The sequence below is a fragment of the Oryx dammah genome, unplaced genomic scaffold (assembly GCF_014754425.2).
Source record: "Oryx dammah isolate SB20612 unplaced genomic scaffold, SCBI_Odam_1.1 HiC_scaffold_26, whole genome shotgun sequence".
In the NCBI taxonomy this organism is placed as follows: domain Eukaryota; kingdom Metazoa; phylum Chordata; class Mammalia; order Artiodactyla; family Bovidae; genus Oryx; species Oryx dammah.
In genome coordinates this window covers 90,827,409-90,844,851 of record NW_024070210.1, presented here as the reverse complement: position 1 = coordinate 90,844,851, position 17,443 = coordinate 90,827,409, and the positions used below count along the sequence as shown (strand labels likewise).

The 17,443-nt window shown below is 38.7% G+C and overlaps 1 protein-coding gene across 1 annotated transcript in view; it reads right to left on the bottom strand.

Annotated features, from left to right (window-relative positions):
• The window catches only part of ARSB (arylsulfatase B), a 165,214-nt gene that overhangs the window by 63,393 nt on the left and 84,378 nt on the right, over positions 1–17,443 (bottom strand). Inside the window, exon 6 of the mRNA XM_040225906.1 lies at positions 252–322. Within this exon, the coding sequence (XP_040081840.1) occupies positions 252–322 (71 nt within the window). The remainder of the gene's footprint in view (positions 1–251; positions 323–17,443) is intronic.

Here is a 17,443-nt window from a genome sequence, read left to right as displayed (position 1 = left end):
TCCTTTTATAGATGGGAAAGCTGGGGCTCGGGGAGGGAACTGGCTTAAAGGTCACATAACTCATTAGCAGCATTCACCGTTTGTGTCAACAAAGCCCAGTGACATTGGTGCCTCAGGAGCCATGGAGAAATGTTTACTTTTACAGCAAAGTCAAGTGGAAAAGGAGAATTAGGCTAGAGAGACGCTAGGCAATAAAACCATCTTTGTAAGCCAAAGAGATATAAGTTAGTAGCAATAAACAACATACTCACATGGTGAAATGTCTACAAAGTTTGGGTCGATATTGTGCAGCAGCTCCATTCTGGGGGACGGGCTTCCTTCACTAAAAAAGAATTTTTTAGAAAACATTAATTTCCTCTTTCAAATGGGTATGAGTAACTGTAATACTTCCTTTCCTTGTACTTATAGGAAATAACAAAACTGCCATTTAACAACTCTGTCATGAATTGAGAGGCCTCCAAAATCTGTGGTTGTGCCTCTTCAAATAGTCATCGCTTGTCTACATTGTCACAATGACTGAATGTTTACATAACAACTTCAGTGTCAAGCACGTGACCATTACAAAGATGAGTTCCGTGACCCTTTGCAATAAATCATGTGACTGTATTTAAACATGACCATTCATTACAGCAGTGAAATGAGAACTCCAGTGTAGACTCCACACTGAACACTCACAGGGAAAGGAAGAAACAGCATCTGCTAAGATGGCAGGGCCCATATCACAGGTGCAGCATGCCTTTTAAATGAGCCCATATGAGAAAAACGAGTGTCTTCCGCATCTAAATTTACAGTGTGAAACTTATATGCAATATAAATACATATGAAATAGTTATATCTCTTTAAGACTTTTAAAAAATTTTAGATATATGTGCAAATGCAATCACAACTCACATTAGTGTTGAAAACAAACTTGGAGGGCAGTTCAATCTGCTCATGTTTCGAACGAGAAAGGCACATAGTAAGTTATTGGCCAAATATTTGGTTGTGAGTGTTTTTAAAAAATTGGGAGCATAAACATCACCAGTTGTACACAGGGTGTGCAAAAAGCACCCAGATCCCTTTGCTCGTATAGACCCAGCCTTATGGAAGAAGTTCTTAGACATAACGTCAATTGTTGGGAGACTCCAAAGGACTACTTGATAACACAACAGGACGTTGCAAAGTACTACTAATACTACAGGATTAGTCCACCTCTGAATAACCAATAAAGCCCCTAATGTAACCAAGAATACATGCTTCAATGTCCACATCCCAAACTCACAGTTAGTTGTCTACAGCAGTGGTTTAGGATTTCAAGGACTCGTAAATTTTCAAAAAATCTGGGTTGTGAACGGCAATGTGATATTTGCCAATTATGGAAAACTTAAAACAAACCTCATGAATAAAAAACAAAACCAAAAAAACTTTCAACTACCATCACCATCCATTATTTTACAAAACAAAGGTAATTTTAATGGCAACAAAAGTTAGGACAAATACAGTCTCAAGAATAAGAAACAATCCTTTAAAGTGAATATATTTAACTTCAGGATTCTATAAGAGTTCCTTTTTCCTCTTTACTCCATAAAACCCTCTAACTAGAGAGTGGGAGAAAAATTTACAAGGCTGCTTCTAGGCCTGGGGGCAGCCCTGTGCATGTGGGGGGCTATTTCCTGGGACTCCTCATTTTCCTCCTGAGACATTTAACTAACGACCTGTATATCATAGAGACTGTCAACCAACCCAAAATGATAGGAACTAGGGTTTCATCCCAGAAGCTCTGAATGTAAGTAGGGATGATAAGCAAAAAAAAAAAAAAAAGATGAATATAAGGAAATCTTAACAGAATCGTGATGTCTAATTCGTGAGGTTAAAAAAAGCAAGCAAACAGAGCTAAAATCTGGTTGATAAAAACAGCAAGTAAGTCAGGAGGGGAAATCAGAATAAAAACATTTGAAAGTCTTTGTATTATTTGGAGGAGGATACAACTGTTCATTAAATTTAGATTTTAGCAAAGTAAAATTTACATGTTCAAATTTTAGGTAACTTAGAAACAAAGGTATGACTTTTCTGGACTAAAACAAAACAGAATTCATTCAATCCAAAAAAAAAAAAAAAAGACAAGAAAGAAGGTGGAGGAACTCCCAGATTTCTCTTCTTTATAAGTAGAGCTCACTGGAATACCCCAAAGTACTAGGCATGGTTAAATAAAAGATATTTTTCCAATAATTTTTTAAGAGAATTTATCTATATATCATTCATTTCATTTTTTCATTATTCAGAAGAGCCACAGATATTGCAAAATAATGAAACTTAATAGCAAGAGATGAATTTTGAACACTAAAGGTTGTGAGTAATCCCAGTGATGAATTATTTGCTGGGGAAAATCATCACAGGTTGAATCTCATGATGCAGATAGGAGTGAAAAAACCAAAAGTCAACCAACCTTCTTAAGTCACGTATGTAGTGATGCTACTTTTAAAAATCTACTAACCAGAATATTTTGATAAGGACGTGGTCAGAGATATAAGCCAAGGAAATACAAAATAAGACAAGTGACTTAAACAGTAACCAAATACCATTAGAGACTTCAAGTTATTAAATAAGTCAAGAAAACTACATGTACATTTAAAGGAACTGAATTATCATAAATCTTGGGTTGTGTGTGCGCTAAGTCTCTTCAGTGATGTCTGACTCTTTGAGACCCTGTGGACTGCCAGGCTCCTCTGTCCATGGGATTCTCCAGGCAAGAACACTGGAGTTCTTGGAGGGTTGCTATGCCCTCTTCCAGGGGATATTCTTGACCCAGAGATCAAACCCATGTCTCTTAAGCCTCCTGCATTGGCAAGTGGGTTCTTTACCACTAGGGCCACCTGGAAAGCCCAAACTTTGGGTTGCTGCTGCTAAGTTGCTTCAGTCGTGTCTGACTCTGTGCGACCCCATAGATAGCAGCCCACCAGGCTCCACCATCCCTGGGATTCTCCAGGCAAGAACACTGGAGTGGGTTGTCATTTCCTTCTCCAATGCATGAAAGTGAAAAGTGAAAGTGAAGTCGTTCAGTCGTGTCCTACTCTTTGCGACCCCATGGACTGCAGCCTACCAGGCTCCTCTGTCCATGGGATTTTCCAGGCAAGTTACCCCACATCAAAATATGAGAAGTTATTAAAATCCTTAGACAAGCTCATGTACCTATTCCCTGGGGCTAGTCCTTTGGAAAGTGATGGATTTTAGAAATATCTCCAGGTGGATTTTTTTTAAATGCATACATACATGTAAAGGGAAGATGGTGATAATGGAAATATGATAAAATGTACACCAAACTATTAGCTGGGATGGGGGGATGGGTCGGGACACTACAAGTCTTTTGACAGTGCTTTATACAGCTGGCATGCATCATCACTGTAATCAGAAAAATTTTAAGATTCTTAAGGTAGTATATAACTTGTGAACATTTTTATTATTTCATAAAGACTTTAAGAAGCATGAAAAGAGAAAACTCAGATAGTTTACATAATTTGGGAATTTAAAGACAGGAAAATGACCCATAACTACGTTGTACCTGCAGTATTTAAACACACTAGTTGATTTTTGAAATTTAATTGCATGCTACTCAATTGTGCTATCACATACTGGTGATAACTGATCATGTCATTTCCCTCTCAGCATGTAGAAATGTCCTGGTATGTTTAAGATCAGACCTTTCTTTAACAAAAGGTGGAAAACACGTTAAACACATTATGGTCTCTGGGTTGGTTCTCGAGTCTCAACACGTATGTCACTTCTTTCATTTTGGTAAAGGGTTCAGGGTCTGAGTGACTAAGATGGAGGGAATAAGAGAAAAAAAGAGAGGGAGATGTTAGGGAGAAAGGAGGGAGGCAGAAAAGCCAGAGGAGGAGGAGGAGGAAGGAAGGAAAGGGGGCTGTGGGTTTCCTTTAACAGTTAGGCACTAAGTTAGCACAGATCACTAGAGCACTGACACACAGACACACACACACACGCACACACACACACAGACAGACAGACACACACACGCACACACACACACGCACACACACACACACCCCGACTCCAGAAGTCACAGAACCCACGTGGCTCATTTCGATGGAGACAAGGGTGCCGTCTATTGATGCTGAAACAGAGTAGACTCAAGTCACCTGGGGAAGAGCACGTGGAGACTAAGGCTGGTGGAGGGGGATGAAATGAGAGATCACGAAGACCAACTCTGCGAGCTTTGTGACTCTGTCTAGGAGACACTTTAGAGTCATGATTCTGCAAAGACCAGTGAGGGTAGAGAGACTCCGGTCCTAACAAGGTGAGGCCCATTGTTGGCGAGGGGAGTCCCTCATGCCCAGGAAGAACACCTCCCGCCCAGCTCAGCTCCCATTGTCGGTAGGCATTCAATCTCCCCAGAACTGAGAGGCTGGACACCAATACTGGGACACTGGTACCCTGGTTATTGGGAAGGATTACCTATTGCTGAGTTAATATATTAACACTCTTTTTTAAATAGCAAAAAAACAGAAGAGTTCAGTAAGTAGCTGCTGAACATCTTCTGGTACAATTTAAAAACACTCTTCTCCCAAGAACTCACAGATCCTCGGCCACTTAAATTTGCATAGTCTCTAATAATCATATGTTATAAAAAGAGATCTCACTCTTGTACCTGGAGGGGAAAATGCTTGGTCTTTTGTTATTTTTACTTTTTCAATGTCTTTTCAGGGGAAACCTTCCCTACTGTTGTCTTACTGCCATTCCTTCCCTGCACTTCCGGAAATATTTGACATCCATAATCATTTGTTTATGCATGTTTGTCAATCCTTTATGTTAAAAACAAACTATATTTTATTTTAAAATATCTTATCTTTTCTTCTTTTTGCCACTAAATGTCCCCAAACAGTACGTTTACATCAGTTATTCTCAATTTGTATCACACTAAAATCACCTAGAAGCTTCTAAAATCCAGGTGCTGTACCTCATACCAGTAGCATCACTGCAGGTGGAACCCAGGCGTCAGTATAACTTCCAGATGATTCCAACATGCAGCCAAGATTGGGAATCATTAACCTGGGGCAGTGCTTCTCAAACTTTAGATTACTTAGAAAGTGAAGTCGCTCAGTCGTGTCTGACTGTTTGCGACCCCATGGACTATAGCCTACCAGGCTCCTCCCTCCATGGGATTCTCCAAGCATGAGTACTGGATTGAACCGGGGTCTCCCGCATTGCAGGCAGACGCTTTAACCTCTGAGCCACCAGGGAAGCCCTAGGTTGCTTGGGGCTCTTGTTAAAATGTGGATTCCGATTTACTAGAGCCAGGGTGAAGGCTGTCCAGGAATCTACATTTTTAACAGGTTCCCCAGTGATACTGGTCTGAGGACCACATTTTGAGTAGTGAGACTGGTGGAAATTTCCTGGAGTCCTCTTACTGGGATCTGAACTTTTCTGCTGCTGCTGATGCTAAGTCGCTTCAGTCGTGTCCGACTCTGTGCGACCCCATAGACGGCAGCCCACCAGGCTCCCCCGTCCCTGGGATTCTCCAGGCAAGAACACTGGAGTGGGTTGCCATTGCCTTCTCCAATGCATGAAAGTGAAAAGTGAAAGTGAAGTCGCTGAGTCGTGTCTGACTCTTAGTGACCCCATGGACTACAGCCCACCAGGCTCCTCCGTCCATGGGATTTGCCAGGCAAGAATACTGGAGTGGGTTGCATTGCCTTCTCCAGTTTCCTAAATTAGAAGCTCATTTAGATTAGAGCTGATTCTAGAGCTGCGATTCTCAATCTTGGCTACACAATGCAATCACCTGGGGAACTTTAAAACATACTGATGCTTGAGTTTCACCATAAGAGAATGATCTCATTGACCTGGGGTTCAGCTTGGGCATAAAGATTTACAAAAGTATCCAAGTTGATTATTTTGTCAAATTAGCTTTACTGCAATATAACTTACAAACCATATGATTTATAACGTCTTCAAGGTACATCCATTTTATAGCATGTATCAGTACATCTTCCTTTTAAATGGCTGAATAATAGTCATCGTATGGATACATCATAACATCTTTATCTACTCATCATTTTATGGACATTTGAGTTGTTTCCACATTTTTTGCCTATTATGAATACTTATGTAAAGGATTTTGTATGGACATCTGTTTTAATTTCTCTTGGGGGTGTATCTAGGAGTAGACTTGTTACATCTACTTTATATATTTAAACTTTTAAGGGCCTGCTCAACTATTTTTCAAAGCAGCTGCACCATCTTACACTCTTACTAGCTATGTATGAGCATTCCAATTTCTCCCTATCCTCTTCTTAGTGGTACTGATAAATGTCTGTCCTTTTTATTACAGCCATCCTAGCTGGTATGAAGTGGTATTTCACTGTAGTTTTGATTTACATTTTCCTTTTCATGTGTATATTGATCATTTATACAACTTCTTTGGAGGAATGTCTATTCAGATCCTTTGCTCATTTAAAAAATGGGCTATTTATCTGTTTATGATTGACTGCAAGTATTCTTAATATATTCTGAACACAAGTCCTATATCAGATACATGATTTGCTAATATTTTCTCCAGTTCTGTGAGTTGTTTTTTACTTTCTTGATATAGTATCATTTGCAGAAAAAAAAAGTTTAAAATTTTGGTTTAGAACAACTTGTCTTTTCTTTTGTTGCTTTTTGGTATTTTTTTCTAAGAAACTGCCTAATCCAAAGTCACAGAGTTTTACTCTTGTTTAGAAGAAACACAGTTTTCTTCTAAAACTGTTATAATTTTAGTTGTTACTTTCATGTCTACGATCCATTTTAAGTTAATTTCTGTGTATTCTGTGAGGCAGGAATTTAATTTCATCCTTTTGCATGTGAATATCTAGGTATCCCAGTAATAGTTATTGAAAAGATTATTCTTCCCAATTGAACTATATTGGCATCCTTGTCAAAAACACAACTGATTCTCCCAATTTAAAAGTGGGAAGAAGAACTGAATAGACATTGTCCCAAAGAGGAAATGCAGATGGTCAACAGGCACATGAAAAGATACTCAGCATCGCTAATCGTCATGGAAACGCAAATCAAAACCACAGTGAGATATCACTTCACTCCTGTCAGAACGGCTATCATCACAAAGAATACAAATAACACATCTGGTGAGGATACAAAGAAAAGGGAACCCTCATACGCTTGTGGTGGGAGTGCAAATTGGTCCAGTCACTGTGGAAAACAGAATAGAAGTTTCTCAAAAACTAAAAACAGAACTACCATATGACCCAGCAAATTTATGATTGCCAAGATATGGAAGTAAGTTTTCACCAACACATGGATGAATAAAAACGATGTGATATATATACAGAATGGAATACTATTCAACCCTAAAAAACAGAGACATTTAGCCATTTGTAACAACATGGATGGGCCTGAAAGGTATTATGCTAAGTGGAGTAAGACAGAGACAAATACTGTATGATACCATTCTACGTGGACTCTTAAAAAGTACCACACTTCAGCAAGTGGTGCTGGGAAAGCTGGACAGCTGCATGTAAGTCATTGAAGTGACATACTCCCTCACACCATACACAATAATAAACTGAAAATGCCTTAAAGACTTAAATAGAAGACATGATACCATAAAATTCCTAGAAGATAATATAGGCAAAGCATTCTCTGATATAAATTGTATCAATATTTTTCTTAGGTCAGTCTCCCAGGGCAGTGAATAAAAGCAGAAAGAAACAAATGGGACCTCATCAGACTTCTAAGCTTTTGCAGCAAAGAAAACCATCAATAAAATGAAAAGACAACCTATGTAATGGGAGAAAAATATTTGCAAATGATGCTACTGATAAGGGCTTAATTTCCAAAATATACAAACTCAGTATATAATTCAATAACAAAAAAACAAACAATGCAATTGAACAATAGGCACAAGACCTAAATAGATACCTCTCCAAAGAAGACATAAAAATGGTCAATAGGCACATGAAAAAATGCTCAACATCACTAGTTATTAGAGAAACACAAATCAAAACCACAATAAGGTATCACATCACACTGGTCAAAATGATTATCATTAAAATGTCTAAGAATAATAAGTGTTGGAGAGGGTGTGGAGAAAAGCAAACCTTTCTACACTGCTGATTAGAATGTAAATTGGTGCAGCCACTATGAAAAACAATATAGAGGTTCCTTAGAAAGCTAAACATAGAGTGGCAAGACAATTCAACAGCCCCGTGCCTGGGCATATATACTGAAAAGATGAAAACTCGAATTAAAAAGATAGCAGCCCAATGTTCATAGCAGCACTGTTTATAATAGCCAAGACGTAGAACCAACCTAGTGTTTACTGACAGATGAATACATATGTACATAAACAAAATGTGGCATATATGCATATATATTATACAATAGAATATTACATAGTCATAAAAAAAGAATGAAATAATGCCATTTGCAGCAACATGGATACCATACTAAGTGAAGTAAGACAGAGGACAAAAATGCCACTTATATGTGGAATCTAAAAAATTATACAAATGAATCTATATACAAAACAGAAACAGACTCACAGACGCAGAAAACATATTTATGGTGACTAAAAGGGAAAGGGGTAAGGAGGGATCAATGAGGAGTTTGGGACTGTTAGATACAAACTGCCATATACAAAACAGATAAACAACAAGGTCCAACTATACAACACCGGGAATTACACGCAGTATCTTGTAATAACCTATAATGGAAAGGAATTTGAAAAAGAAAAATATATACATATATATATGAATCACTTTGCTGTACATCAGAAACCAATACAATATTGTAAATCAACTATGAAAGTGAAGTCGCTCAGTCGTGTCCGACTCTTTGCGACTCCATGGACTGTAGCCTACCAGGCTCCTCCATCCGTGGGATTCTCCAGGCAAGAATACTGGAGTGGGTACTTCACTTTAAATATAAAAAATACAACAAACTAGTGAATATAACAAGAAAGGAGTGGATTCACAGACATATAGACCAATAGAACAAAGCAGCAGTTACCAGGGAGAGAGAAGGTGGGACTGGAGGTACAAACTATTATGCATAGTATTCTTGTATGCAAGCTACAAGAATGTATTGTACAACATAGGGGATATAGCCAACATTTTATAATAACTATCAGTGGAAAATAACATTCAAAAATTGTGAAGCTCTACAGTATATAATTTACATAATACTGTACAGTAACTATACTTCAATAACAAACATACACATATGTACACATAAATACAGCTGATTCTCCCACACAGTTTAGGATGAGAATCATCAATCTCAAGCCTTGCTATCTGAGATACCACATCTGATTATATATTCTAAATTCTTGGGGTTTTTTTGTAGAACAAAAAGATGAGGGCTAAGCTTTTAGGATATTTATGTAATGAGCCCATGTATAATTCTATAAGACTTCCTTTCCTTCTTCAAAGGAAAGAAACTTCCTTCATCCTTTTGATGAAGGATATTGATAACTTCCTACATCCATTTCCTTTCTATTCCCTTGAATAAGTACCTTGAACACAAACTTTTAGCAAATGATACAATTTCTTCCATAAAGGTATGTGTAACAAAGTGAGCTATGGGGTGGGGGAAATGTTTTCTATATTCAAAACAGTTTTCAGCAATATCAACTTCATGATCATCATAATCTTTGCAGAATAAATAATAGCCAAATAAAACTCATTAAATGTTCATGGGATTGATCACGGTTATAGTGTGGTAACTTTTATCTTCTAACATATCTATTTATATGTATTTATAGGTAATGCTACAACTATTGTGGTTTTTCATGATTCTTTTGGATATCACACTTTTCAAAAGTTTCATTTCCACACAAAGAAAGCACTAGAAAGCGGACAATGTCAATTGCTTCCGTAGTTTATCGCCTCCCCTCCACCAGTTCTGAAGGCTTCACTGTCTCATGTGAAGCCCTGCACTGTCTTTAAGAGCGTAGCCTTTCAGGGTCTGCATCTCAACTCCACAAGATTATATAAACTTGAGCCTTGTTTTTCTCTCTAGCAGGAGGTGGATAAAAGTACCTACTTACAAGGTTATATGAGAATTAAGCAGGGAAACATATGCAAAGTGCTTGGGCTATATAGTAAGTACTGAAAGACTAGAGATCTCTTCAAGAAAATTAGAGATACCAAGGGAACATTTCATGCAAAGATGGGCTCAATAAAGGACAGAAATGGTATAGACCTAACAGAAGCAGAAGATATTAAGAAGAGGTGGCAAAAATACACAGAAGAACTATACAAAAAAGATCTTCACGACCCAGATAATCACAATGGTATGATCACTCACCTAGAGCCAGACATCTTGGAATGCAAAGTCAAGTGGGCCTTAGGAAGTATCGCTACAAACAAAGCTAGAGGAGGTGATGGAATTCCAGTTGAGCTTTTCAAATCCTGAAAGATGATGCTGTGAAAGTGCTGCACTCAATATGCTAGCAAATTTGGAAAACTCAGCAGTGGCCACAGGACTGGAAAAGGTCAGTTTCCATTCGAATCCCAAAGAAGGGCAATGCCAAAGAATGCTCAAACTACGGCACAATTGCACTCATTTCCCACGCTAGCAGAGTAATGCTCAAAATTCTCCAAGCCAGGCTTCAACAGTATGTGAACCATGAACTTCTAGATGTTCAAGCTGGATTTAGAAAAGTCAGAGGAACCAGAAATCAAATTACCAACATCCACTAAATCTTCAAAAAAGCAAGAGAGTTACAGAAAAACATCTACTTCTGTTTTATGGACTATGCCAAAGCCTTTGACTGTGTGAATCACAACAAATTATGGAAAATTCTTCAAGAGATGGGAATACCAGACCACCTGAACTGCCTCCCAAGAAATTTGTATGCAGGTCAGGAAGCAACAGTTAGAACTGGACATGGAACAATAAACTGGTTCCAAATCGGGAAAGGAGTACATCAAGGCTGTATATTGTCACCCTGCTTATTTAATTTATATGCAGAGTACATCATGAGAAACTCTGGGATGGAGGAAGCACAAGCTGGAATCAAGATTGCCGGGAGAAATATCAATAACCAGAGATATGCAGATGACACCACCCTTATGGCAGAAAGTGAGGAAGAACTAAGAGCCTCTTGAGGAAAGTGAAAGAGGAGAGTGAAAAAGTTGGCTTAAAGCTCAACATTCAGAAAACTAAGATCATGGCATCTGGTCCCATCACTTTATGCCAAATAGATGGGGAAACAGTGGAAACAGTGAGAGACTTTATTTTGGGGGGCTCCAAAATCACTGCAGATGGTGACTGCAGCCATGAAATTAAAAGACGCTTGCTCCTTGGAAGAAAAGTTATGACCAACTTAGACAGCATATTAAATAGCAGAGACATTACTTTGCCAACAAAGGTCTGTCTAGTCAAAGCTGTTGTTTTTCCAGTAGTCATATATTGAAGTGATAGTTGGACTATAAAGAAAGCTGAGTGCCTAAGAATTGATGCTTTTGAACTGTGGTGTTGGAGAAGACTCTTGAGAGTCCCTTGGACTGCAAGGAGATCCATCCAGTCCATCCTAAAGGAAATCAGTCCTAGGTGTTCACTGGAAGGACTGATGTTGAAGCTGAAACTCCCAATACTTCGGCCACCTGATGTGAAGAACTGACCCATTGGAAAAGATACTGATGCTGGGAAAGACTGAAGGTAGGAAGAGAAGGGGACGACAGGATGAGATGGTTGGATGGCATCATTGACTCAATGGACATGAGTTTGAGTAAGCTCTGGGAGTTGGTGACGGACAGGGAGGCCTGGCGTGCTGTAGCCCATGGGGTCGCAAAGAGTCAGACATGACTGAGTGACTGAACTGAACTGAATAAGCTGGTATCTTAAAAACAATGACAACACCTTTTGTTGCAGAATCAGATCCTGACTCTGCAAACATGGAAAGAATATAATCACAGATACAAGACTATAGCCTAGATAAGCTATATGAATAATATGTAAAACAATGGAACATTAATATTCCTATCTTTCCCTCTTTCTTGGCAAGAGTTCCCCTTAGAAATACACTGATGTAGCTATAACTTTATAAGACATATTATGATATTCTTTTCCAAGTGAAAGTCTCTTTTGAGAAAAGCATCAGTGTCAAATACAGCCAAGTCACACAGTACACTCATGAACTGCATATAAAAAAGGATACATTGCAATTTGTTATCTAGGAATTTCCCCAATGTTTTGAATTAAGCATATGGTATAGTTTAGCTGTATGTGCAATATTATCTTCATCAAACTGTTGATTACATTTGCAAAATGTAAATCTAAAAATAATGACTGATGATGTTCATGGAAAATGATTTTCCAGTAATCACACAAGTTCATGAAATGCCCTGATTTTATTATGGCAGGTGTTTTTATTAGGGCAAATGTTTGGGCTCCAGGCTGATAGGAATAAAACAGAGCCATCTAATCAGCTTCTTTAAGCTCGGCACCTAGGGGACTGCTCAGACATTCTTTCTTCCTGCACAATGCTCACTACCTGCCCTAGCAGACAATAATGGTCATGGGAGTAAGTGCCATGACAGGAAGATTTATGCAAAGACAAAGAGCTGTAAGGGTCCGACTCTGTGATCCTACGGACTGTAGCCCCCAGGCTCCTCTGTGCATGGGATTTTTCAGGCATGAATACTTGAGTGGGTTGCCATTTCCTCTTCCAGAGGATCTTCCTGACTCAGGGATTGAATCAGCATCTCCTGCATTGGCAGGTGGATTCTTTACCACTGAGCCACTTGGGAATGAGGAGTGGAGGTTGTTTTGGCCAAGTTCATTTGAATAATAGTAGCTAGAATTTAGAGAGCATTCATTATGTGCTTCACACCATTCCAAATGTTTTGCATGATTTAATTTTCTGCATTATGACAGACACAACCTTGGCACAGAGCAGTTGAGTGACTTACCAGATCATGTGTTTGGGCAGGTGACAGAACCGGGTTTGGACCTCAGGAAAAGTCCTGAATTCCCCACTCACAGCCAGTATGCTAAATTGTCTCCTCCATCAGATGTAGACATGGACTCAGTATCTTTTTAAATGTATTACATTTCCATTCATTCAGCTTATTTTTAAGGATCCATTAACAAATATCTCTGTTTACTTCAAATGCCTCTATTAACAAAAGAATTAATAATTTTTCTCCATCTTCTTCTCTTAAATACTTATATAAAATGGTATATGGTTGTCTCTGATGCCATTTCATTCAGTACAGTTCAGTCGCTCAGTCGTGTCCGACTCTTTGAGACCCCAGGAACCGCAGCATACCAGGCCTCCCTGTCCATCACCAACTCCCGGAGTCCTGCATCAGAGGGCAGACAGACTGAAACCACAGTTACAGACAACAGGCCAATCTGATCACATGGACCACAGCCTTGTCTAACTCAGTGAAACTAAGCCATGCCTGTGGGGCCACACAAGACGGGTGGGTCATGGTGGAGAGGTCTGACAGAATGTGGTCCACTGGAGAAGGGAATGGTAAAACACTTCAGTATTCTTGCCTTGAGAACCCCATGAACAGTATGAAAAGGCAAAATGATAGGATACTGAAAGAGGAACTCCCCAGGTCAGTAGGTGCCCAATATGCTACTGGAGATCAGTGGAGAAATAACTCCAGAAAGAATGAAGGGATGGAGCCAAAGCAAAAACAACACCCAGTTGTGAATGGGACTGGTGATAGAAGCAAGGTCCGATGCTGTAAAGAGCAATATTGCATAGGAACCTGGAATGTTAGGTCCATGAATCAAGGCAAATTGGAAGTGGTCAAACAGGAGATGGCAAGAGTGAACATCGACATTCTAGGAATCAGTGAACTAAGATGGACTGGAATGGGTGAATTTAACTCAGATGACCATTATATCTACTACTGTGGGCAAGAATCCCTTAGAAGAAATGGAGTAGCCATCATGGTCAACAAAAGAGTCCAAAATGCAGTACTTGGATGCAATCTCAAAAAAGACAGAATGATCTCTGTTCGTTTCCAAGGCAAATCATTCAATATCATGGTAATCCAAGTCTATGCCCCGACCAGTAACGCCATTTCATTATTCAATTTTAATTTACCCAAATTTCATGTTTTCTGGGTTAGTTTTTTTTTAATGGGGCAAGGATACACTGATCAGTAACTAGTTTCCAATATGCTATAAATATTTTCTAAAAGTCTACAGTTTCAGACACTGAGATCACAGCACTGTCCATTTATAAATAGAGTTTCCAGTTTTTGACTTTCATTTTCCAACTAGTGGAAGGGTGGGGCAGTAAAACATTTCCCATAAATAAATGAAGTGCTATGATATTCTACACTTCTTTTACCACTAGCTGCTGACCATCTGTCATAAAAAAGACACACCCTGGAGGACAATCTCAAATTTTTAGAAACAGAAATAGCCATGGCAATATTTCTAGGCATGAAATTTTGAAAAAAAAAAAAAATTATTGATAAAAAATCCAAGAAACACCCACAGAGTAAATTCCATACTGTTAACTTTCTGTAAGAATTATCATCATCCTTATTATCTTCCCTTAAAGCTACTGAGTTGTTATTAATACTATGTTCCAGGCTCATGTAAATGCCTATGAAGTGGGCATCACTAATGTTACATTTTACACACAAGGAAACTGATGCTTGGAGGCATAAAGTAACTTGCCCAAGATCACACAAATAATAAATGGAAAAGACCAGATCTGAACCATATCTAACCACAGAGTTCACATTTTCAACCATTATACTAGTGACATTACTCCCAGGATATATTTTCTTTGTTATGTGGGTGATGGTGATATTGGGTTTGTGCAAATTCCATGCTCCTTTAAAAGCCATCTTAACATGCAAACGTTACCATGAATAAAGTGTTTAGCCATGGAAATCAAAACATTTTGACTAAAATTGGTGAGAAAATACATAACTTAAATCCACCTGATATAGAGTTTTATATGAGAGAAATTTTTCATGTACACCTTTATTAAGGAATCATTAAAGTAGGCTATTCTAAAAGATACAATATTATTCACAATAACTGAATCACACTTTTATTACAATCTTTTCCTATTCATTATTAAAAAATAATTGGTAGGACTTCCAGGTTAGTATCAGGGCAAACCAGCAGAACCTAATATCCCTTTTTTTCCAATTTCCATTATAATACCCGTGAAGAATTACAAAAAGACGAAAACTGGCAACAGTGTTGGAAACTAAGGAGAGGGCCAGATGCCAAAGCCCTTGAGGGGATTTTCACTCGCGCCAGGGCTGAAGAGATTAACAACACATTCCTGGATTCGAACAGAAGAATCAAAACCTGGTCCCAAAGAGAGCAGAAAAAGATGGATTCACTTGGTCTACATCTAGCTATAGAACTCAAAGTGAAGTGAAAGTTGCTCAGTCGTGTCCAACTCTCTGAGACCCCCTGGACTATACAGTCCATGGAATTCTCCAGGCCAGAATACTGCCCTTCTCCAGGGGATCTTCCCAACCCAGGGATCGAACCCAGGTATCCCTCATTGCAGGCAGATTCTTCACCAGCTGAGTCACCAGGGAAGCCCAAGAATACTGAAGTGAGTAGCCTATCTCTTCTCCAGCGGATCTTCCTGACCCAGGAATCGAACCAGGTTCTCTTGCGTTTCAGGCAGATTCTTTACCAACTGAGCTACGAGGCAAGACCAAAACTTTAGGTCTTAGAGGTCACACTAAACAAAAGTGGGCAGGGATCGCTCATCAGCTGGCTTCAGAGCTGGCCCAGCACACCTTTCGCCCCTCACCACTGGTTTCTTCCCTCTCCTGTCCCTCCAGGCAGCAAACGCAAGACCAACCTGGGAGGAAACAGAGGAAATTAGGCAGCTGGGTCTCATCCCAGAATGTGATGCAGCCAAACAGAAAATGTCTGAGACAGCCCTCAGAGCACCACATAACTATGGACATAAAGAAGAAGCTCTGTTGTCAGAGAGGGAGAAGTAGGAAATCAAAGAATAATGCATCACTTCTTAAACATTTTGCATCAACTTAACAAATACATATATGCATATATGTGAATATATATATGTATACAAACACACACATATATATAGATGTATATTCACTTGACTGAAGTGACTAAATACATATAGACTTTGAGTGCAGAGCTACTGGTTGGTATCGCTATCATCTTTACTTCATAAGCCATTTTTATAATGCTTCATTTCCAGTTTCCAGGGCCATTTTCCTTACACTGGAGCAAGAACCAAAGAACGCCTGAATTTCCAGATTTCCATAGGATAATGGTGGCCATCTACATTTGAATCTCTCCACACATTACCGTTAAAAGACATACTGAAAAGGAAAGAAAGTAAAATTACCCAACATTCAAGCCTACAACATAAGCAGGAGACAGAATATGTTTAAACCTCGATGGACATGAGGAAATAGCCATCTAAGCCCTGGAGGGTGAGTGCTGGTTCCCACCTAGGGAAGGAGTCAGGCTGGGATAGTGCCCAAGAGGGTGCAGGGGTCCAAGAGGGGAAGGGACTCAGGTTGTATCTGACAAAATAAACCCAGGAAGAGAGGCCCCCGCACTGACTGACCAACACCAAAAACTCTGAAACAAAAGAGCTGAATGTCCCCACTGTGTATCTGGGAAAGTGACTCAGTTTGGTCACCTTTGAGACGTTTCTAGTAAAAGTCTTCAACTTTAAGTAATACTGCTGCTGCTGCTGCTAAGTCACTCAGTCACGTCTGACTAGTGATAACAAAAGCCTTCCAGACCTCTAGGCAAAAGGACCAACTCACTTGCAAATAAAACAAGATCCAGGTAACATGAAATTTATCAACAGTGACATACAAAACAAGTATACAGTAGGGTAACACTGTCAAGAAACTCAAGGAAAAAAGTATATGAGACAAGGATCTTATATCAGTTCAACTGTTTCGGTATTATCAAGGCTGTAGGAATGGCTTCAATACCAAGGCAGAAATTCAAAGAATCGTGAGAAATCTATTAAAAAATGAATTCCTCCAACTAAGAGATAATTGAGAATACTTTAGGAATGGACAAGTGTTTAGCACAGAATATATTACTACAGATCTAAGACAAAAGAAAAATTGTAGACAAGGGTAGAAAAACAGCATTATAATATTATATGCTCAGACAATGTACAAATAATACAACTAAAAATAGCACTGAAAAAGAAAGGTAAGACAAAGTATAGAATTGAATAACTTGTTGATGTTCTTATAGGTAATAAGTAGAAGTCAAAGATAACATTTAAAGCAGACAAACCAAATAGCAGAACCTAAAAAGTGACTAAGAGAATTACATAAATATATTAATATAATGATGCCACTGGAATAAATCATACATTATTCTAATCAAAGATAAAAAACAAATATAAAATAATACAACAGAGCTAAGAAAAATTATAGTTAAAGCAATATATTAAAACTCATTTACTGAAGTAAAATATTTTCTGTTT